Consider the following 24,489-nt stretch of genomic DNA (forward strand, 5'->3'; position numbering starts at 1 on the left):
CATATTCTGTCCTGGAAAATGGTGATGACAGATCACCCTGTATCTCAGCACTGACGCCACTACTTACTGTGGCCCTGGGCACCCATCAGATGCCCATCAAGTAACACTCACTCCCCTCCTTCAGCAAGACACAGAAAGAAAATACCAAGAGAAAACTTGCAGCCTGAGATAAGGACTGGGAGCTCATTCTTGAGTTACAGTCACAGGCAAACTCAGTTTCAGGGAGATGAAAACTAGAAGAACTAGAATCAAATAGAAACACTTCCCCCCCCAGGCTCAACTTCAATCTCCATTCTCTTGCCTCCTCCCTCGAGTAGCACAGGGGCACAGAGATTAGAGCTTCTGTCAGCTCCTTACCTCTGCCACTCCTTCCCGATGCTCTTCTGATCCAGTGCAGGGTGCCTCCCATGACACGCTGTCCTTCACAGCTGCTCCTACACTGGCCTCCCACAGGCCATAGTTCTCAAGCACTGCTGCAGCATGGGTTCCCCAGAGGCCATAGTTGCTACCAGACAGCCTGCTGCTGCAGAGCTCCATAGGCTGCAGCTTCCTTCAGGTCACATCCACCTGTTCCAGCTTGGGCTCCTCCTCCTCAGGCTGCAGGCACAGATTCGTTGTTCCTCTGCTGTCCTCTATGTGCTACATGTGAGCAGTCTGCATCACCATGGTCCTCAGCTACAGATTCCCTGCTCTGGCAGCTGGAGAACCTCTCCTCCTTCGCCGACCCTGGCGTCCGTGAGGGCTTCTCCCACATTTTCTCACTCTCACAACTGCTACACAGCACTTCAGCCTTTTAATTGTTATCCTGGATGTACAACCAACATCTCTCATCAAGCTCAGCTTTAGTCAGCACTGGGTCCTTGATCCACTGCTGCAGTGGGATCTCTTATCAGCAAGGCTACCCCTTCAGCCCCCACTGCTACCAGAGCTTTGCCACCACAACAATAAAATGCAGGGTTTCATACTAAGGCAGGTCCAGTTTCAAGACAAGAAATGGCAAGTCAAGGTTGTAAAATATTTAATAGAGCGGTTTCCCAGCAGACTCCTGCCCAGAACTGTAACCAGACTTCTAAAAAGTATATATATTTTTTAGATCTGAAAATTTGTCTTTATTTTTTACAAAATGGATTCCAGGAAGTTTAAAAGGCAATATCATAGAGGACTTAGGTGCAGAAATCAGGTGTAGTCATTCAAAGCATTCAAGTAGGAATATGGTAATATAAATATTTGAAAAGCATCTTTTTTTTCATAAATGTTCAAAACAAAATGTATAACTCATTCCAAACTAAAAATTGAGCTTTATAGCACGTATTTCCCTGAACAGAAAAAATAAGTAACTTTTGAAATATTTCTAAAGGCCTGAAAGCTTTTTCCTTGGTTAGTTACATTAGAAGACTTGCCTTTGATTAAATTACTTCCTTTCCAAATACGGAAAGTATTACATCAGTCCACTGTTAAAACAGACAATACGTTGCAAATTAATTCTGGTATAGTACGTTCCAACAAAGCCTGGTGTATAAAGGTGCTGAGGTGGCTTTCAGTTTAGTAGTCGTCGCCTCGGCTGACAACCTCTTTGCACGTGGGACGCAGCAGTATGGTGTGCTCAAACTGTGCTGTGTACGAGCCTTTAATGTCGCACAGGGGAGGATAGGGATCCACGATGCCCAGGTCGCACAGGTTCTTCAGTGCCATCAGGTATTTGCTCTCCCCCAGGCGATCCAGCCATCTGCGGCAGAAGGCGAGGGTGCCAAAGTTTTCATTGATGACGTTCAGCAAGTGTTTCGCCCTCGGAAGCCTAAGGGAAGGAAGAAGAACACACTGCAGACATAGAGGCATCACCACCAAGCATTCGCTACGGAAATAAAAACGAGTAATTAAAAAGGTTCAGTTTTCAAAGTGTTTTAAGACCGCTGAGCCTTGCGATGCCCTTCTGCACCCATCAGATCTTGTGCTCTCTAGAGAAAGTGCATCTTCCTGCTGCAGAAAGACATCTTTCCAACAAGCCTGAATGCTCCAAACACCTTCCAATTCCTTCCAGTGGAGGAAGTTACAGTGTGAGCACATCATCATCTAACTACTAAAGCCAAATGAAACGCAATGACAGGAATTATTTTCCAGCCCTTGTTTTATGCATGTTCACACTCTCTTTGCTCATACCACTGCATTGTTCCATGGAGACAGAACAGCAATCTCAAAAACCTACTGTGTTCCTAACCGTAACAGCCTTGCGTTCACAAACTCTACAACCTTAGAAACGCAGAAATACTTCTCAGTGAAAACCAACAACAAATGTCCCATTTCATCTTAGAGCAATACACCAAAACTGGAACTTAAAAACCACTCAATATTGTCACAAACAAAACGAGTGACCCTGAATAACTGATACACTCTGGGAACAACTCTAAGACAAGGATTACGGCATACAACCATAACACACACAGTGTGTGTTACAATTATTTTGTATACAATTGTTTATTAAAACAATTATTATGAATTAATCTATGCATTTTATATTGTTGGTGGCCCTGCTGTGGCAGGGGGGTTGGACATTCATGATCCTTGAGGTCCCTCCCAGCCTGGACCACTTTGTGATTCTGCGCAATTCTGTGATATATACAGACTAAGAGAACAACGAGGTCTGTAATTCACTGTAATGATCAAAGTCACCAATGACCATGCATCTTCTCCATTTCCAGACACTTTGGAACAGTCCCATGTTATTTCAGATGTACAGTCAGAGTACAGACGCTCGTTTCAGAGCACATTCCATAACACACCACCTTTGACAGCATTATTATTAATCAGAGAACCCGTATGGTACAAAATCTGAATCCAGACAGGGTAGTACAGTAAAAACAACAACCCAACCTTATTGGCACATGTCCCACATCGAAGTTCTTCATATAATGAGAACACTCCATATCATCGTGAACAACACCTTTTCCTGTGCTACCAAAGGTTTCTATAGCATACACTTCACCTTCCTAAGAAAGACAGACAAGGGAAAAAAAGGTAACGTGTTACAATGTGAAAGTAAGAGACCCCAAACCACTGTGATGTAATCATCTCAAGGTAACCTATGAATAGCAGTTATCAAATGGAAACAAATCAAATCAGAGAAAAAGTTCAATATGGAGATTCCACGCAGTGAATTCACTGACATCTCAATCATCAGCTGCTTTTTTTTTATTACGATTTTTAATTATTATGATTTTAGTTTTTTTCAAGCATAAACATCAGCATGTTTCTAGTCAGTTTGTCAAAGTCACTGCAGTTGAATGTTTTCAAAGCGTGCATCTAAAACAGCTAAGAAAGGACATCCTACTGTGAAATGTTTGCTGGGTGAAACTAATTCTCCTTTTTTATTTGCAAAGAAGTCCTCTAGGAAAGGTACTGTTTTGACTGACCACTTAGATGCTTATCACAAACACTTTCTGCACTGAAGAACTTGCTGCCCAACTTCTGCAAGACTTTTCTGTTAACAGCTGCTCGTATAAAACCTTCACCTGCTCATCTGCACTGCACCAGGTTAATTTCTTCAAGAAATGGAGGTGATCTCTATCTACAAATCACTGAAATCGTGGCCAAGAGCATCCTGAAATGTCATTTTAGAAACTGACTTCTGCCAAGTACATTCACATAGAATTGGGCATCAAACACTGACAACAGGAACTGGGTCTTTCAGTTCATCAGACTACCTGGAAAAAAAACCACAACTCAGAATAAGAAGTCTCATGAAAAACAGTAACACAGGCCTCAAACTAAGGACAAACTCCTAGAGGTGCCACTGAATATTCAGCTGCCCTAATAAGAGAAAAAAAGGCAAAAAACCAACCCACATACAACATGCCACCACCAAAATTGCCATCCTCTTTTTCAGCATAAAGCTTGTCAGAGGCTGTACTCCTCTGTCACAAAGAACTCACGAGGTTGCAGTTTGGTGCTATACTTAGCACAGTACAGTAAGAGCCTGGCTATGCTCCACATTCTTCATGGCAAAATGTACTGTCTTTAATGGTGCAAGGTTGTGTCCTAAGTAACCTCTAGAAGCTGAATATATTAAGAGAGCCTTCTCCCCAGTGCCTGGATGTTCAATTACAACAGTCCCAAAGCTCTCAACGCGTTAAATAAGTTCTACACCTGTAATACACTGATGATGGGTCAACAGTACATTGACAAAGTATAACGAGAAGGGTACAGCACAGACAAGAGCCACTTCCACCTTGCCTTCCCAATACTCTATCCTCTCTGCACATCCTTAGAGACAAGAAGATAAAGTTATGGATTTTTTCCACTCACATCATTAAGGCAACCAACAACTAAAACTTCAGGATGATGATGAGTGAGACTTACCTCAAAAAACAACGCCGTTCAGCCCTTATCTCTTCCTATTCATTTCTTAAAAGTCTTGTTCCTTCTGACAGGCTTACTTGTGATTACTGCTTACCACCAGTCAGGCTTAGAACTAAACTGAAAGCTTCTTACTGTATTACCAATCTATTAATTAAGTCTTCTTATCTTGTTAGAATGCAAACTTACATCAAAATGGTGAATAAATCTGAGTTATGTATTTCAATACTATCTTTGTGATGGGTACAGTTTGCTGCATCACATAGAGCTATTTCTCTTCCTCTTCCATTGACCCAAAATCCTATTCAAACACCTTCCATCTATCCTATCACATTAATTAAAAACATGCTCTGTTATTTTGCATCTGCAAAGAACACCACTGGAAGCTTTTCAAGAAAGGTGTCATGATAACCGGAAGAGGGTAGATTTAGCTTAGATACAAGAAAGAAATTGTTTACTGTGAGGGTGGTGAGACACTGGAACAGGCTGTCCAGAAAGACTGTGGATGCCTCCTCCCTGGAAGCATTCAAGGCCAGGCTGGATGGGGCTCTGAGCAACCTGATCTAGAGGGATGTGTCCCTGTCTATAGCAGGGGATTGGAACTAGATGCTCTTAAGGGTCCCTTCCAATCCAAACCATTCTATGATTCTATCATATCTAACCATAGGTGCAAAAAGTCTTCCACAGCTACAACATGACAGAAATACCTCCCAAGAATTAACTGAGCAAGGAAAACATGAAGGACCCACAAATCCTAACATATTCAGTGGAGCCTTTGTGGTCCCTCAAGGTCACCCCAAAGTCTCACTTCCTGTCCTCTTCCCCTGCTCTAAGGCACAACACTCCAACATAACATTTAGCAATGAATATACACTGAGAAATAAATATGCAAAAGCACCATACAAGGCTGTACTTCTCATTTTTTTTCTTAATAGACACCAAGATGAAGTCTCAAAAGTTATCAGTAAGTATGAAGTTTTTCTCTAGGCATTATTTACTAGGATCATTAACACTACACATTAGGACTACACAGGACAGTTATTCCTTCTGAGACAGTTGAGAAATAAAGAAAAAAGACTTCAGAACTCCACTTACCTCCATTCTCGTGGCTTCTCCTCCTTTCACAATGGGCACAGTTTTTCCAGCATGTATCCTGTACGGCCCGATTGAGTGTCCGTTCAAATTGCGAATTGGTTTCACTTTGGAAGGAAAACATTAACATTACAGGCAACCTCCTAACCAAGGGCAATTGGTTCTATTAGTCTATACAGAAAGCACAGCAGAGATCCATCATGCTGCACAGGGACAAAATAGAATTATCCATTCACTTTGTACAGATTCCAACCAAGTGAAACAGTTGTGTATGCTATAAATACAATGTTATCAAAGACCAACAATTCAACAACAAGAAAAGCCATTAATAGAGCCAAACAGCAGGTACCAAATTATCTGCAAATTTTGAAACAGCTTCTCCTCCTTCTTTTCATCTATTAAAAATGCACTACTTGGCAGGACAAGTAAAGAGCATTCCTACAGAGTGCAGCAAGTCAGACAAGAGTATATTTATTTCTGTTACTCATGCCCCACTTCTATTACAGAACTCTTTTCAGTACAATACAAATATACCTATTTTGAGAATCCTTGCTCTCACATAAAGAGAAGAACTTGCCTTGGTATGTTTTGCCATCAATTTCAACTTCGTAAGACTCCATAACTTCTTGTATGGCCTCCCCCACGTCACAGAGACGTACATCTATTCCAGCACACTGAAAATCAAGCGCAAATACAAATGGAAAATATTTGCAAAGCTTCCTGTAAAAGATTTGGTAAATGATTTGCAAAATGATCATACCTTTATTCCCGTATTAGTGGCATCCTTTACAGCTTCTAATAGTCTGTCATATTTCGGATTGAACGTGACTGTAAAAGCACAGTCAATAATACGACCTGAAAGCAGCAGAAGTCAATTAGCTCTGAAGTTTCTGCGCTGAAACCTGTTTTCAAAATTGTAAGTCATAAATCAAAACTAACCACTAATATGTGTCCCAAAATCTATTTTGCAAATATCATCGTAACGCAGCACTGTTGGATCTCCGGCATTGGGAGTGTAGTGGGCAGCACAATTATTCAGAGAGCATCCAGTAGGAAATGCAAGACCTGCATTTAAACCATTTTCCTTTATCAGCTTACGCGAGCAGTCTTCTAGTTTTTCACTGAAGGGCAAAGAGAAGGAAGAAGAACATAAGAGTTTTCATTAATATTTCTTATGACAGCTTCAAATAAATTAAACAAGAACAAAATCTCAGAAAAAAAAAGTTTCCACGTACATCTTCAGGCACTTATATGCTAACTAGAAAGAGGCCCTAGACTAGAAAAATAAGCACAACATAACCATCCCCAGTTGTCTGTGTTGTTTCTTCTACTCTTTAGTGGGCAAAACTTCGCTGTTGTTTTTAATCTAAACTGAAAAGATGCTTCTTCTACAAGTTATGTTTAACTCATACTTCCAGGGTAATAGAGGTTATAACTAAAGTTTGGGCAAATTAAATCGCCTTGCTCTTCTTCCTTAAAGTTATACCCTGGTAATTGTTAAAATAGTGTAGTTCTCTCATTTACTTAAAAAAAATATATCAATTTAAAGAAGGACATTATATATATTAAATTGAAGGAATAACTACAATAAAACACCACCTTTCAAGACCAGCACTTATCCCTGGGTTTTGTCAACTCTCAAGTTTTTAGCCACTGGAAGGCTACAGATGCACGTCCATCAGTGCATACCACCCCTGTAGTTGCAGTGCATGATGTAAACTGCAACTCACATCAGTGCAGCATATTCTGATTTCATTTAAGAATGCTATTCACTCAGAGCAGTCTGGAAAAACAGAAGAGCTTATTTTAATAGGTAAGTCCCCACAGCTCTAAGTATTCCACAAGAAAAATCATGTTTTGAGAAAATCATTGCTTATAATTCAAACAGTCAAACTATGTAACTCAACATGACAGATTTGTCTCAGCCTGAATAATGATTACTAAGGCAGCTGCTTGTCTTTCACTTTCCCTGACGGCATATTATTTCTTTTCTTTACCCTCACAGCTACCTTAGGGGCTCAGCACTGATAAGCTTTCTTTCTATCTTACTCTTGTCAGCACAGTCCTCCGTTATATCAGGCTGAAAGCACCTGATTTTGGTAGCTAAATTGCTCTGGAGCTGTGTAGTACTTGGGACTGTAGACAAACACTCCAGATAAACTGAGGAACAGAGAAAGGAGCAGTTGGAAGTGTAAAGAGAATCAGTCTGGGCAAATTATTTCTTTGAACTTGACCTTGACCACATTTATTTTAAGTAATTCATTCAGCTATTTCTTATCAGCTGAGAACATTCGTCAGGGAAGACAAAATATAGACTGAATCTACCTGCTCTGGACTCCACGTACACCCATACAATTTTCATGTCTGTTAACCCTTCTTCTTCTGCAGAAGAGGAGGCTCAGGGGAGACCTCACTGCACTCTACAACTTCCTAAAGGGAGGTTGTGGTGCAAAAGGGTCTGGCCTCTTCTCCCAGGCAAATAGTAGGACCCGAGGAAACGGCCAGAAGTTGTACCAGAGGAGGTTTAGGTTGGATATTAGGAGAAACTTTCTCTCTCAAAGGGTGGTCAGGCACTGGAATGGCTGCCCAGGGAGGTGGTGGAGTCGCCGTCCCTGGCAGTGTTCAAGAGGCGCCTGGATGAGGAGCTACGAGATATGGTTTAGTGCTTGTGGTACTGATAGGAATGGAGGGTGGTTGGACTACATGATCTTGCAGGTCGTTTCCAACCTTGTGATTCTGTGATTCTGTAACCCACTGAGACACGTCTCAGACTGCACCTTCACTTCTTGTCCACATAGCATTTTGCTTACAATTCCAGAATAGCTACTGCTATCAATGCTTCTCTCAGCACCGCTGCCTACCTCAGATGACAAGAGTGGCAAGACCAAAGACGATTAAAATCAAGCTCATGCTCAAATAAATATATCTGAAAGCTATTTGAAAATCAGTGCAATCCCAGGTCCTGTAAAGCTGTGTAGGCTAAGAACATGATATAGGAGAACATTTTAGGAAAGTAAGAAGGTATACTGGTTGCCTATTTCAAAACGTAAACCCCCACAACAATCGTAACACAGTCAGTTAAGTACACAAAATTGAGACCAAATCCCTCCCTGCGGTGGAGAAAGAAGAAACATCAACAGCACAGGTCTTTGAGAAGATCTGTGTCCTCACCAGATTTCTATCATTGTCATCCCAGGTTTTATCCAGCTCATAACGTATTTCCTCACTTGTCTGTGTGCCTCTGCAGCCTCCCGAAAATCATTCCAGATCTCCTCACTAGCTTGGTCCAGTGCTTTCTTCTCTTCGCTAGTTATTCTCCAAGCTGCAGTCCGCCTTCAAAACAAAACATAATGAAAAGTTACTGTAAGTGTAACCACAGCAGCAATTACAACTTCTGTCTAAACTGCAACTATTTGGTTGATCAGTCAGGCCTACAGTCCCATGCAACAGAAAAGATCCCCATTTATAAAACCTTCAGAATAAAGGAAGCCTATACGAATTCATCAGCACCACATTCTGGCACCTGTGAAAGCTGATAACCTCACAGGAAAAAAAAAAAAGTATACACAGAAACTGAACTCATATCATGAGCCAAATTACTCCCTTTTACATTATTAAAAGCCTTACCTTCAAACCTTATAAAACTCCCAAAGTATTGTTGAAGGGTGCAAAACCATCCTCAAAGAGATGGAGGAGACCTATAAAATCAGCATCAATCAGCCCACAGCTCTACCTTGAGCTTGATACTTCCACCCAACCTCATCATACTTAGGTAACAACTTGATGCAGAGCAGAGCTGGTGTGAGACACGCCAGGAAGTCACTTCTGTATTTGCTGGACAGCAAATTAACGTTTGCTCCAAGAGAACACTACTCTCCTGGAACTCGAGCTCTTTAATAGTTTGACAGATCAAATATAAGAATCATTCTAAAGACTAAATATATCATTAGTTTGAAGGGTTTCCTCTTTTTTGTTCTTCAAGAGACCATACAACTACAATTCCAAGAGAAAAAAGGTAATTTCAGCACTCTGTCACCCATCAGAACCCTGGTAAAAGACCATTCTTTTGACTACAAAACAAGAGATAACCTTCAAACGAATCTGAAGCAGTGTAAAGGGAGAAATTCCACGATTACTGTTCTCTTTCTCATTTAACAGCAAGCACCACATACTGCTCTTAACTCACAGGATCTGCTTTAAAACTGAGAAATCCCAGCAAGATAAGCAAGAGTCTGAAACACCAGCCTGCTTACTGCACTTGGAAACTGGACTACTGCCAGCACAGCTGTCATGGCACAACAAGATGGAAAAGGCAAGCTGCAGAAAAGTGTAGGGAAAGGGACTCGCAGGCCCTTGCACAGTGCTCCTGTCTGCAACGAGGATCACGCTCTGCTAGGAGTCTGGGCAGTGCTGCAAACTCCAGCAAACTGACAGGAAAACTTCTCACTCTACTTTGGTGCACAGTCACTTTGTGCAAGACAACTAGGGGATGAAACAGCCTTTACATTGCAAAATATATCATCGGACCCAAAGTGTTCTGCTGCCAGAGCTGCGTAGCTTTCATCTGGGAGCTCAAGAAAGGCAGCTACCAGAAGTCATGCTTGGGTCTAAGCCCTTAGGACATATGGCAAGGGGGAGGTGAAAACCTAGAAATAAACCAATACCAACCAACCAAAGGTCTCACACCAAACACTGCATCTTCTAATGGATACAGCTGTACGTAATCTTCTCCGAGGAGCTTCTCACTGTGCTGGCGGCCACATAACTCAGCATCACACCACCTCCTGCTCCAAGCCATTTGTTCCCACCTTTTCACTCGGGTTCACAGTTTCCAGTTCTCACTAGTGCAACTCTTTACAGGGTTGTGCTATAAATTAATGTTAGTGGTCAAAGACACGAATCCTGGAAACCAATTTCCTCAGATTATTTTAACCCAGATAATAGCACAGGGGCAGAAACAAGCAAGCAGGGACAAGAATTTCTTCTGCCAGCTTTATGAAAATCAGTGCATCATGAAACACTGCTTATAGCTTTTCTGCCCTTCATGAAATCATCTCAGCTTTTAAACAAAGCGCAAGCCTTTAAACAGGGCTCAATATCCAAGCTACAAAAATATCAAAGCTTAACCCACTGTCCATATAAAAATTGATTTTCTAATATTCTTCTTCCTGAAAATTCAATGATACCCATTTCTAGTTCAACTTCTTGTAGAATATATGCAATTCTAGGTTGATGAGTAATTTAGAAAGTAGCCGTTCTATGATTTTTTTGATCAAGAGTTCAGAGTAGAAGCACAAATCTTTTTGAAAGCAAAGACAAAACCTTTCCCATCTCAGCAAGAATAGCAGAAGCTGCACAGAAATGCCTTACCAATATTATAAAACAAAACTATTATTCAGAATAGGAAATGTTCTGCCACTAATATAGCCATGTCAGCTACTAATATAAACAATTGCTTATGCTAGGAAATGCTGAAGAAGGTCCATGAGATTTTAATATTTAAATTGCAGAAGCATAAGATTCATATATTTAAAACATTTAAATTAGAAAATTTGATGAGACCAAGCTGAGTGGTGAAGCTGACACAACAGAAGGGATGGATGCCATCCAGAGGGACCTGTACACCCTCAAGAAATGGGCACACAAGAATCTAATGAGGTTTATAACACGTATATAGAGACACTGACATCTTAAGCATGAAATGGCTGTCCCTCAATCAGCCCTTCAGGACAACCACGTGAGGCCCCATCATGAGCAGGCTAACGCTGTGCACGCTAAGAAGACAGCCATTTATAAGCAGGAACACACCTTGTGATCAAATTGCAGTCATTAAAGAGAAGGCTTCCTCAAAAATTGACTTCAATTGCAAAGAAGTGAAGCCATACTTCCTGTGAGTACCTGAACGCAGGGCGCTGCACTCCTCACTATACTGCATAAGCTCCGTGAGAAATGGGCCTTGGTTTTAAACTACCAATGCAAAGCACTGGAAAACATTACCATTGGAAAACATTTTTGAAAGTGCTGCTCATCTACTCCCCTCTCTTTGTTTAAACTTCTTTCTCCACAGTTCTGATTCAGTTTCATGGAAAATTTCTAGAGTTACACTTGGTAATTCAGACTTTTCATTCAGACTTCTGTGCAATTCAAGCTAATTCCTTCTCCCTACAAACAAGTTAAGAAATGACCTTCCACAATGCTTTACATAGGAAAAATTAGGAAACTCACTCAACTGCTATACTCTAGCACCTAACAAAGCACAAGGAAATAAGGAAATGGTAGTAGCTTACGTAAGGATGTAAATCTCTGACATAGTAAGCTAGTGGAATTTATTGCCTGTTTAATGACATTGCACGTAATTCCTGTGTCACTAAGAATAATACCTACATATATGCAAACAATGAGAAGCAAAGTGCAAAAGATGCCAGTTGGACTTCTACCTTTTCCTCTTTAGTCTGATCACAGATCCATTTGGGAACTACAATTATTATTATTTTTTAATATCTCAAACATCCAGATTCAAACTCAGGACAAAATCATCCGTAATAAGTCATCCCCTTTGCTCACTCCAATAGTTTCAGGGAAAAAAAAAAGTGATATTTCAAGATCTTTTATTCCCTCCTATTTCTGAAAATAAAATGTAAGAGGTACAACACAAAGGTAACGAGTAAAAGGAATACACAACATTAATGACAAAATGCTAATTAGTGACCTAAGAATAGAAATCCACAAGAAATCATGGAGCTTGCAGCACGCAAGTGTACTGCTCTGTATCTGTTACCACCTTAAAATCTTTAAAACAGAAACTAAAGAGGCCAACAAGGACACTTGCATACAGGGCTTCCTTCTTTATATCGCATAGCAAAGACAAGAGTGCTTTACACATGGAAATTTTTATGAAAACCATTGAATAGATGTCAATATTCTTTATAGAGGCATTTTTTCCCCATCTAAGATTCAGCTTTATGTCCAGTCTTTGTTTCTGAGCTACAAAACAGTAAGATTTGAAGCATTTTCACTATCTGTCTCAGTTCTGCTTAAACTCTCTACTACTCCAAACCTAAAGTTAGCAATTTGATTTTTGGAAAGACAGGCAGGAGTAATTAAAAAGAAAAAAAAAACAAAACAAGCCTCAGTAACAGCTCACAGCTAAGAAGAAAACTATTCAGTATTGCACTATTCAGATTATCTGGGAGGGTTTATACAAAGGAGCTCGTTTAATTGGGGAGGGGTTGGGGGAAACATGAATATGTGGGAAGAATCTTGTTAACCAGGGAATTGACTTTCACTTGGATCAAATCAGGCACTGAAAGCATTATGTAGGGGAGGGGGGAAAAAAAAGCCTTCGAAACAAACAAACAACAAAAACCCCAGCTACATAACCATGTTCCCAGCCAGTTAATGACACTCTCTATACAGTTTCTCCTCCCTCAGGGTATGTTTTGTTTCTTCAACAAGAAGCAGGAAAAGGGGAAATAAAGGAATGAAACAAAATCCATCTCTCATGCAAGAGATAAAATTCTACATAACTATCTCTCATCTCACTAAATTTCAAACCTTCAGCCAGTCCTAATTCATACTAAGTTCTGCAAGCTGTCTATTTCTCATCCTGTTGGACCCTTGGTCTTAAGGATTCCCACCTCAGGGCAAGTCTGTTCATAGAAGACTACACCATAACCAAAGGAACAGAGATAGAAGACCCTGAAGTTCCAGCCTAAAGACCTCTATTCAACAAGCTGTTAGATGATTCAGTTTAAAGAAGAAAAAAAGCACATTGCAGCTCACTTTTGAATTTGTCCATCTGGTCGCACAGCAAAAGTTTACTGTTATCTGGATGTGCTGAATTGCATAATATTCTACACTTGAAATACTTACCCATCTTGAGTCGGTGGATATTGACATTCTTCTCCCTTTGGATATACGTTGCTGGGAAATAGATCACATATTGGAATGGAAGGTGGATCTGTCTGAACCTTAGCTGTTGGGTACAATTTTTAAAAGCATTATACATGGCAAACCAGAAGTTTTAAGTATCTTATTTCAAACTTGAAAGTTAAATTACACACACTACTTAAGATCTTCTTTTCAGAACTTGGGCTTCTACCCAGAGGACATCACATCACGGTGCCCTCATATTGCTTAATTTGGCCAACACTTAAGGTGGCATTCAGGGATACTACAGAGAAGAAAACTTAGCCTACAGACCCAAAACTGTCAAAAAGAATACAGGCTTAGCAAAAAAAATACGCACAGCTGATCTTTCATTTTCTGTTTGATACCTACGTCCTTTCTTCTTTTTCTTCTTCTTTTTCTTTTTCCCTGCTGCTCCATCTCCTTCACCCTCTCCATCTACAGAGAAACAAAGCATTCAGACGAATGTAAAACAAAGAACCAATTTTGAACAATGAACAAAACCATCTGGACAATCTGGAAACATTTCTTTCACAGTAAAATTTAACAGATTAAATAAAGACAGTTAGAAGCTGCAACCAAATCATTAGCATTTTCAGCCCTTATACAAAACACAGATCTAAGAAAACTCTTCCAAAACTGATGACTTGAGCCTATCACCAGTCATGGAAAAAGTTCCTGGGAACTCCTACTTCCAATATCTCTTCTCTTCATCCACCTCAAAAGATGTGTGGAGTTGAGGAAAGACATGAGAAAACTGTGTTAGACGCAGCTAACAAAAAGCTGGGAACAACACTGTTACAAACACATCAATGCTTCAGCTGAAGGAACCTGATGTAAAACGCTACCAAAAAAAGCCACTAACAAGGAAAGATAACAGCATACAAGTCAGAAGGAGGTCAGTCAGCAGATAAGAGTCACAACAAGCACTGAGTGAAAGCACTGGCTATGGGATATGTACCTCTTGGAGGCTTTCACACAACACAGCGTGCCAATGCCAGGAATCAACCAAGCCACATCACATTCACACTTGGGTGCTAACAATAACCCTGTGGACTTCACATATGGCTGCATCTAACGCTCAGTATTTATCTACTAGCACAGTAGAGAAATAAACCTTCACAAATAACCATTCTGAAATAAGCTCATGGGAAAAGTTCTATTCTTCTGCACATACAACATTTATCTTTATTGAACTGAAAATTAAAATTAGGAGAACTTCAGGAGTCAATCTAGCCCTAGCACTGCTATTTGAATACATTCATATCGAAACTCCTATTTGCTCATTGATTAAAATAAACACATCAAAACAGACCAGCTGTCCTGGTCACTAGATGTCAAGTGATGGTCAGTGCCATTCAAGTACCTGCATGGCAGTGATTGTTGTAACCTTGCATTTGGGGCAAATTGCAGGTATGTGCCTACCTCCAGCTCATTTTAATCATTAAATATTTTCTTACTTAATAAGTAAATAACCAAAAAATAACTTAAAAAATAAATAACCAAACCTGAAAGCATGAATACTTTCTAACCACAATGCAGTCCTGGTGACCAGAACCTCCATCCCACTGCATTTCAAAGGCAGCTGGCAACACTTAATAGAGCATATATTAATTCTTTATGATGTGGTACCTTTGCCACAGTTCTTTTGACCTTGAGTCGCATAGTAGATGTGACTCCAGTTAATTCCAAGAGTGAGTTTTAGATTTATTTCCCCCTGCACCTGCAATCCTTAGGCCTAAACTGATTAAAAAAAAAAAAAAAATACAGCATTCCTTTCTTAAAAGTTATCATCATTGCCATTTGCTTATTGTGGCTTTTTTGTACATCACTGCACAGGAATTTGTCATTTGTAAGCAAAACTAACGGGGCCTATGCCTTCATGTCCTTGAAGACTGCTGCAGACTAACTGTGCTGCCAGGAACATTACTACTGCATCTGACCAATATCTGTTTTTCTTCTGCTTGTTTTTCTTATGCTAGCCAGGAAAGCAACGGAAGAAATTAGAGAAACTGAAGCCCATCCTTATGCTATTGTGGTATAGATATTAATAACTCACTACCGTGCATAAATGTTATCTCTCAGTATGTATTAACACAGCCACAGGAATCTGAACAGCACTTCCTAATTGCTCCCAGATTTCAAGAAGCAGAAACTTATTTCTGAGGCCACAGGGCTTTGGGCTTATAAAGAATATAAAGATAAAAAGGGGAAGGGGAACATTACTGGTTTTAATCTAAAGGCAGCACCACACTTTAAGGGACACCTCTAAAATTACACATTACAATGGCAAATTGTGAGTACCAGTACAGGCACAACACAGAGCTGTCTTGTAAGACAGCGTATTTTTTTTCATGAAAATATATTGTTCTTTTTCAAAAATACACCAGGATTTAACATGAGGAAAATATGAAGATTACTGCTGCAGTGACAGCATCACTTTGCATTTTTTGTTTTTGAATACTTTCTAATACTGTACTGCTAACTAATGATAATATAAAAAGCATAAAAGAACAGCACTGTTACTTGCAGATGAAATCTTATTTCTCCTGAGATGGAGCTCATTCTCATCTGGAGTTCTTTTAATGGTACAAAATGTTCATTAGCCTCCTCAGTACTGCCTACTTCGGTGGCAATAAAGGCTAAGCATATGTCGGATTATCTCTCAATTCCATAACCTAAAATATAGCATTAAAAGAAATAATCCATTAGAATATACTTCTAAGCCAAATTAGTAACAGAACTGAATGCTATAAACAGTTTAAAACTAAACTGAAGTCTGAACATTATTAAATTTCTGCACCTAATTTTTTCCTTTAAATGGCAAATCCCAAAAACAGTTTACTAAGAAGTTTCCTTAGTAGAACAATAAGGCACATTTTAAGATGCTGAATCAACTTTTAATGCTAACTCACAAGAAGGAAACTAAACAACTAACGTGACAAATGCATTTTTAAAGGGTCTATTTTAATTTAACGCCATTTGTTAAAATAAATGAAATACATGTATTTTTTTTAACCTTATGTTACTACAAAAAAGAGGCATCCAACCTAGATTTTAGTACAGGACACTCCAAGGGTACTCAGAACAGCTGTGCAGCACTGGCAGCACACAAGGTGTTCACCTTGCTTACGTATTCATCGCTCCCTGGGTCAGCACTAACAACAAATCAGCATTACACACAGCGCGTGCATTGGTAAAGACTCTAAGATAGTAATTAATGAGCTCTCGCATTCTTTGGGGTTTTTTTGTTCTAAACCAAGAATAAGACATATAAACTGGAACATAGCTTCATATTGCCCACATAATACAAAAGAGAATGACTTACAGTGCGCCTTAACATTTCCCTGCAGTAATAGGATCCTTGAAAACAAGCAGCTTTAACAAAGCTGTTATCCTAGGGTTTTTTTTATACATTTATGGCTGCCTGACAGCTCAACTGTAGCAAAAGACATAAAAACCCACACATACAAGAAATATACAAATATAAACCACTGGGCTCTGTAGGTTTGTTAAGACAGAGTCCAGGAGTGGGTTCAAGTTCTTTACTACGAGAGTGGTGAGGTGCTGGAACAGGCTGCCCAGAGAGGCTGTGGATGCCCCATCCCTGGAGGTGTTCAAGGCCAGATTGGATGGAACCCTGGGCAGCCTGGTCTAGCAAGAAATGGGGAGGTTGGTGGCCCTGCTTGTGGCAGGGAGGTTGGTGATTCATGATCCTTAAGGTCCCTTCCAACTCTGGCCATTCTCTGGTTCTGTGGTTGAGACTGAAGTGTCAAGTGAAAGAATAAAGTGACACTTGCCTTCATCATCGTCATCTTTGTCCTTCTCCTCCAGCACTTGTTTATCCAACTGCTTTGCTACATCATCGAGAGCACCTTCCACTTCTTTATCTGTTTCTTGTCCTGTTGGTCAAATTAAAGCACGACATACAATAAAAGTATAGCTACACGTTAGTAGCTACATCCCCCAAACCTTCACTAAGATACCGCGCTGCAGCCGTCCTACAGACACCAAAACAGAGACGCGCGGGTTATTTTCAAGCAGATCCAACGCGTGAGATCGCAGGGCCGCGCAGATCCGCAGCCCGGCGCTCCCGAGCCCTTCTCCCTCGGTGCCGAGCCCCACGCGGCCGGGCTGCTGCTGAGCGATAACGCGGCCGCGCAGACACCGCCCCGCCGCGCCGCCCTGCCCGGCGCCGTGCGCCCAGACCCGCCGCAGCTCCCCGCGCACAGCCTCCACCATCACGCGGACGGCTCTCCCAGCAGCACGCTGACGCCTTTCCCCTCAGGGCACGCGAGGAGACGAGGCGCACCCGCACCCTCCTTTCCTCCCCCCGTCCGTCTCGGGAGCACAGCGGCCGCAGCTCCCTCCACCCGGTCCCTCCGGCCGCGAGCCCACGCCGCGTCCCCCCGGCCCGCAGCACCCGGCCCGCCGGCGGACGGCCCCTACCCGCGGGGCCCGCTTTGCCCTTCTTCTTCTTCTTGCGCTTCTTCTTGGCGCCATCCTCCGCGCCCGGCCCCGCCGCGCCGTCCCTGTCCTCTGGCTCCGGCGGCAGCTCGCCGTTCAGGTGCTTCTCCGCCTCGCCGTCCGCCTGCCCCACGCCCGCCATGTCGCCGCGGCCGCGCCGCCACCACGCACGGGGCGAGCAGAGCGGCGGGGCCGGGCTTCGGCTCTATGGCGAGCGCGGGGCACGCCGGGAAGGCTGGAGGACCGCGCCGGGAGCGGGGAGGAGCGCCGTACGAGCAGGCCTGCCTTCCCGCCTGCCTCCTCTCCCCGCCCCGCGCGGGGTCGGGGAGCGGAGGGCCGAGGTTGTGGGGGGGCTGGAGGGCGCTGCGTTGGAATTAATGCAGCAATGCTGCTAAACGGCGGCATGTACAAAGAGCACAACGACGCTACGGGGTACAGAAAATAATCGGCTACAAAGCACTCCGTTTCAACACCGTCACCGCCGTTAGCTGTGCATTTTCTCCAGTGGTGAATAAGAGCCTGCGTGCCACAATCCTAACAATCTGTACTGGCAGAGGTGACCCACTGTTGCTGTCATCACAGCAGAAGTTCACCATCCAGTGCCTCATCGGTCTCCATCAATGTTCAGCAAGCATCCACAATGTCACAGAGTCACAGAATGGCCAGGGTTGGAAGGGACCTTAAGGATCATGAATCTCCAACCCCCCTGCCACATGCAGGGCCACCAACCTCCCTATTTAATACTAGACCAGGCTGCCCAGAGTTCCATCCAATCTGGCCTTGAACACCTCCAGGGACAGGGCATCCACAGCCTCTCTGGGCAGCCTGTTCCAGCACCTCACCACTCTCAGAGTAAAGAACTTACCTGTCAATGGGTGCCATTCTTTTCTGCATGGAGGAATTCAGTGACATACCTTTGCTTCATCCACACTTCCATGTCAGACACTATTCTGTCACCCTGCCCTTCTGCCAATGTTACAAAAACAAAATATAATGAAATACTGGTGGAAAGTTCAACCTTTACTGTCATACCACCATCAACATCCATCTCTGATGCTGTGGGTTGACAGAATAGTAGGCATCGTGCTGTGCAATGTGTGCAGATGGCTGCCGCCTAACTTGGTGTTTGCTCTGCCTGTCTTTCAGTGGGGATCTTTGGATCTCCATCTTCTGCCCAGATTTTCACTAATCATAGAAACATTAGGGTTGGAAAAGACCACTGAGATCATGTAGTCCATTACTTCCAGTAAGCTGTTCCTAACATTTGTTATGCTTTGTGTTAATGGATACTACATTTTCCCATTTCATACCTTATCAAACAGCATGATATGATGACAGTATCAAACAGGTAGTAGGCAGAATGATGCATGAAAACTACCTTTAGCTGGAGAAAGATACTAATTTTTTCGCTTTCTTACGGAGGCTGTTGGTTGTTTTCAACCACCTGCCTCACACGGGCAGGCACTGGCTGGGGAGCTAAGGGAAGGGCTGAGTCCAAAACACACAGTAACTAAGCAGCAGGACTTGAGATGCTGTCCAGAAAAACAACACAGACTCACCTCCTAACTATTTTTCTTCCAGGGAAGCAGCTCCCATTGCACCATTTTCCTGGCAGAAGAAGTTATGATCTTCAGGAAAAAGCTTCTTTCAGAGTGGGTTGTATTTTAATTTAATTGTTGTTGCTGGTGTTTTCAACCTGATATGTGTGAGGAAATAGCGTGGACAGCTGCAGGTTCATCTTGGAAAGAGGAGGAGGGAGGACTGAAGTACATGGCCTGCATCTGTCCCAAGAAGAATCCAAACAGAAGGAGGCTGTATTTGTTTTTCTGTTTGTATTTCTGGAGATGATGTCATTAATTATTTGTTTACAACACTTCAACCCTTCTTCCTAGCTTAGGCCCAAAGCTCATAGTCCTGACCAGCTCCAAAAATCCATTGAGGTAGGTGGGACAGTCGTTCTGACACAATATTTAATATCAGGCCTAAAGGCTGGATCTAGTCAAAGGAAAACATCTACTCTATGAAAGCAAATGTACAGGCTGCTCCCCACTCACTGGTTGCTGAAGACAGAGGACAGTTGTACTTCCTCAGCCATCATCATCCATAGCATTCACTGTGGGGATGACAGTTGTCTCTTGATAATGATTTCCTTAGCACAGTAATGTCCAGCCAGATTTCACCAAGAATCTCTGAGGAACACCTTGAGAGCTCACTGAGAATTGCAGCTACTTCCTCTGAACGAGGCTGATGTGTTAGTTTCACAAAAACAGGGTCACATATCCTACTGGTTTTATGTTTTTGTTGCTCTCTTCTTTATATGTTTTAATAGAAGAATGTTAAAAAATAAAATAAACTTTGTCACTTATATACATTATCAATATTATAAGAACTGCTCCAAAAGTAGTACCTCCTGTTTTACTGTGTTGACTCAGGATGTCAGATTGATGGTATGGCAGAAGTTGAACCTTCCCACCAATATTCCACTACATTTTGTTGCTGTGTGACAGATGCCAGCAGAGGGACAGTCTGACACAATGAAATCTAACATGGAAGTGCATATGAAGCAAAGATGTGTCATTGAATTCCTTCATGTGGAAAAAATGACATTGCACCCACTGACATTCACCGACACTTTCTGAAGACCAAACCATGGATGTCAGTAGTGAGGTGATGGCTGGTGCACTTCAGCAGTGATGACAGCAACAGTGACCTCAACCAGTACACATTGTTACAAGCACAGCATGCAGGCTTTTGTTCATTTTGTTAATTGTTTATTTACAACTAATGGTGGTGACTGTGTTGAAAAAGAGTGTTTTATAGCTGAAAATATTCTCTGTTCAGCAATGTTGTTGTGCTGTGTCTGTTGTAGTTTCCATGGAAATAATTAGAAGGCATTACTTTCAGAGCAGCCCTCACAGATGCAGCCCTAGACAATTCCTGTTTTCTCAGTGCAGCCCAGGCAAGCCAAAAGGTTGGACATCCATTTTCTGGCACGAGCAGTATGAAAGACATCCTTTCTTCTGAAACTACTCCTTCTCTTAAAAGCTTGATGAAATATTTCATTCAAATTTTAAGGTGACAAAAGCAGATGAATAATTCTCATTTAATACTATTTACTGTGGACTTCTTTGCACATCCTATAGTGATTTCCCTTTTTTCCATCAGTTTGATTATAGCCTGTCAGCCATAATCCAAATATCCTGGCATTGCTTCTGCTAGTGTCACAACAGTGTCCTTGGGAGACCAGACTTTCAAAGGATGCAGTGAGTGCTTCTGAAAAGAAGCAAATTCCAAATTCCATGTCTTAAAACTACCTTGAGAGTCACAGAACATTGCTTGTAAACTCACACTGTGCCAAACCAAATGCTCTTCATCTTGCATGAATAGAGATATGCTGTACCAATATATGTAAGTCAATTAATTGCCTCTGGAGTTCATTTTTTTAAAAATACTTCTCAATGACAGGCTTCAAATAAACAGAACAATCTGATGTCTGAACCTGTGCTTCAAAAAGGCGCCTTAAATTTTGGTGGTAAGGAGCTTGTATGAAAGCTTGTAAGTAAAAGCTGGAGTGAATTAGGCATGTGTGCAGATTTGTGTATTAGAATGTGCTACAGTGAGGGATGCCCCGATGGCAGATCCCTGTGCCTTTGTGCAGTTTTGGTAGAGTATGATGAAAAGTTGCACAGAATCAGAAGTTGCCACAGTGGTATCTTTGAAATCCTCTTTTAATATTCATGATAGAGTTATAAAAAAACTTTTTGGAGTGGAAGAATATTTAATGACAGTCCCTGAGTCATACGAAACCTGTCTTTTTTTCTCATATAACAAACAAACTGAGACATCTGTCCTATAAAGTAGCAGTAGGCTGTGTCTCATGAAGACTCTTTTTTGATACGAATCTAAATGAACAAAAACTGACACTCAACTTTTCAATTTTATAGTTGATTTCCTATAATTTAGTCCACTGACATGTGAATGCATTCCTATTTGTACAGTAGTGTTTCATGTTATGCTTGAACCTCACACAGAAAATAATGGCTCAGCTTCACTGTTAGTATGAAAAGAATGAACAGTTTCTTTCTCACAGCCTGCTGACATAACTATCTTCCCTTGAAATTTTTCAGCCCTTGCTGAAGTAATGGAAGCAGTAGAGCTGCAGTGCCAGAGGCAGGACCCATATATTTCTTTGACTAGGTAATTTCTTTCATTTTCAGGACATTGTTCTACTTCCCTCTTTCCCTTCATACATCCTCCAATGTTAAATTGGAAACATTTATTTTGTTGTAGATGAAAGCTAGAATGAAAGAGAGGGACAAGGAGATATCAGGAGAAGTGTCCTCATATTGCCATTGCTCAGTGCAAATCCTCATCCTGTCAGCTTTGCTCCCAGGTAATGGTGTCATGCCAGTAGTGGTGGAAGCAGGCAAGTTTCTGTAAACTAGTTTTTCAGGAAAGGCACAAAGGAGTCCTGAGGCAGATGTGGTCAAGGCAGAATGGGATAGCTGGGGAGGCAAATGACCACAGCTGACACACTGCCATGCAATGGGAGCAGAGTGGGAAGGGGGCAGTGTCCTGTACAGACCTCTCACTTCATGAGGTGTGTTACCTAATATTTGTTTCTGTTGTCAATGTTTCATGAGTTTAATGTATTTAACGTACAAATCTTGAATTAAGGATCTTGAACACTGTATTTCAGCAGGCACAGTTCAAAGTGTACGCTGTCAGTGCAGATGTTCCCTGGTTCGGCAATGGCTGCGCTAGATTGTCTCCTGCTGCTCTGCACAGGTATTTCAGAGCTTGATCTAGGAGTGTCCTTGGGAGGAAATGTGGTGCAGTCTCAATTGTGGAAGGGGCACTGCCAGCCTGTCCACGTTGGTTTGAGGTAGCAAAACTGTTCTGTGTGTCCTTTAATTGTTATTGCTCTCACTGAACTACCCATCTGTTTTTACTCCTCAGCCTGACTGAAGACTGCGCAGGGGAGTGTACAGAAAGACATGAAGATGGTTTCTTAAGTGATGATGCACAAAAAGAAAAAGATCCAGTTTGCATCAAATATGTTGTCATTCCCTGTATAAAACCACTTTAGAGGACTCAAACCCGAAGATCTCCCAGTGTGCTGTGATCCCACGGGCAGATAAGGACTCACCAGTTAACATGTTGAATAAGTCTGCATCTGCCGACATGTTACAGAAACTTGGGGAGAAGTTGCAGCTCCTGGCTAGATATCAGACTGGTTTTCCACTGGAACTTGTAAATGTGCTTACCTGCAGCTGGAGGGAACTCACTGAGGGGGCTGCTTTCTGTAAAGGGCAGCAGAAATTGCTGTCATACAAAAGCATGAGATCCAGGAGAAGCCAGGCCTCAAAGGATGTTAAGAATAGTACTCTGGCATCCGAAAGTAAGGAGCATGAAATCACTGCCATCAGAAAAGAACAACACAAGAAAGGCTTTACTCTACCAGCCTGCACTACAAAGGGAGCAAGAAATCCTGAGACGGCATCAAACGCACCTCCAGAAATTGAAGGTAATACAGTGCTGCACAGATGTGCTGTGTTGTAACATTTGGCCAAAAAAAAAAAAGAAAAAAGTGCTTTCTGTTAAGACTAAACTGTTGGCTGGATAGGCCACTGTGCTCCAGCTTATAACTTGATACACTGCAGTTCCTTGCAAAGAATTGGTTTAGGACATGATGAAATAGCTTTGCAGCTGAAGCAAGAGGTACAAGCACTTAGAAGAACAAAGCCGGTGAAACTGGGCAATGTTTCAAGTCATTTAGCAAAGCATTTTTAGTCTCCTCTGTCAAGGTGAGTGATACAGTCATAACATATTGCACCAGTAGAGAACATTTGCATCTAAAGCATTTCATTCTGCGAGTGTCAGTGATTGTCAGTGCTGAACCTAGTGTTGGGAAGAAGCCTGTTACAATTCTCCAGGTGTTACTCATCTCTTTAAAAAGAAATTAGTATTAGTTTTTAAAAGTAGATTTACCTTTCCACGTGCGTTCCTAAGCACTGCATTCTGCTTTCTTTGTGTTTAGCTCCTGTTGTGCAAAATGATGCTGACCAGTCACTCATCACAGTCAGCTTCTCACTTTCATCCAACGTTTGTGAGGAACAAGGTAAGAGAAGCAGGCAGCTGCTCTGTAAAGCTGGTGTTTTGCAGAGGTGTTTGGAATGATGCACTAACTGAACTACCGTTACGGATGCCTGAATTAATTAAAGAATGGATTACCATGAGAAAGGAGTAATTTTCAAGTAATAATATTCTGCCTTTCTACTACAGTCTGGTTTTAAATACACAGTCCTCTGATTATTTGTGGTCATCTGCCAATAACGTTTCTGTACCTGTCGTATGTAGCCACTATGAGTCCACTTCTCTGTGCTAGCAAAATGCAGGACCGACAACTGCTTTGGGATATTATTTTAATCCTTCCCTGCTGGGAACTGTCTGACCACATGTGTTTGAGTTAATAACTTCCTCTGAATGGCAGAACTAATGCACCCACTGAAACGTCCATCACAAGGCGTTATGTAAGCTCTGCCTAAAATGTATGGGCACTGCTGATGATCTAAAGGGAAGGGCTGCTTATTCTGCACCTTTTTTTCTTAATTATTATTTCTTTGAGAACATTGCCATGTGAAAAAAAAAATAGTGTCTGTGCATTGCTGA

At 41.8% G+C, this 24,489-nt stretch overlaps 1 protein-coding gene across 1 annotated transcript; it reads right to left on the reverse strand.

Moving 5' to 3' along the window:
- Nucleotides 1–1,001: 1,001 nt before the first annotated feature.
- On the reverse strand, nucleotides 1,002–18,031 carry METAP2 (methionyl aminopeptidase 2). The gene is made up of 11 exons (XM_052667393.1): nucleotides 17,800–18,031; nucleotides 17,151–17,252; nucleotides 13,723–13,788; nucleotides 13,315–13,417; nucleotides 8,614–8,775; nucleotides 6,382–6,563; nucleotides 6,203–6,297; nucleotides 6,020–6,116; nucleotides 5,446–5,549; nucleotides 2,869–2,984; nucleotides 1,002–1,795 (listed from the first exon to the last, which is right to left on the reverse strand). Exons 1-11 carry the CDS (start codon nucleotides 17,957–17,959, stop codon nucleotides 1,543–1,545), a joined length of 1,440 nt encoding a protein of 479 aa, XP_052523353.1. The 5' UTR covers nucleotides 17,960–18,031; the 3' UTR covers nucleotides 1,002–1,542.
- Nucleotides 18,032–24,489: the final 6,458 nt, after the last annotated feature.

This window comes from Tympanuchus pallidicinctus, unplaced genomic scaffold (genome assembly GCF_026119805.1).
Source record: "Tympanuchus pallidicinctus isolate F22 unplaced genomic scaffold, pur_lepc_1.0 scaffold8, whole genome shotgun sequence".
Lineage (NCBI taxonomy): Eukaryota > Metazoa > Chordata > Aves > Galliformes > Phasianidae > Tympanuchus > Tympanuchus pallidicinctus.

What these genes read in the sequence shown, in the direction of transcription:
- METAP2 (XM_052667393.1), bottom strand. Translation starts at nt 17,959, where the DNA reads ATGGCGGGCGTGGGGCAGGCGGACGGCGAGGCGGAGAAGCACCTGAAC. An exon ending in ATGACAATGATAGAAATCTG is followed by an intron (nt 6,564 to 8,613) that starts GTGAGGACACAG and finishes TTTGCCCTTCAG; the next exon opens with TGAAAAACTAGAAGACTGCT. An exon ending in TTTTGGGACACATATTAGTG is followed by an intron (nt 6,298 to 6,381) that starts GTTAGTTTTGAT and finishes TGCTGCTTTCAG; the next exon opens with GTCGTATTATTGACTGTGCT.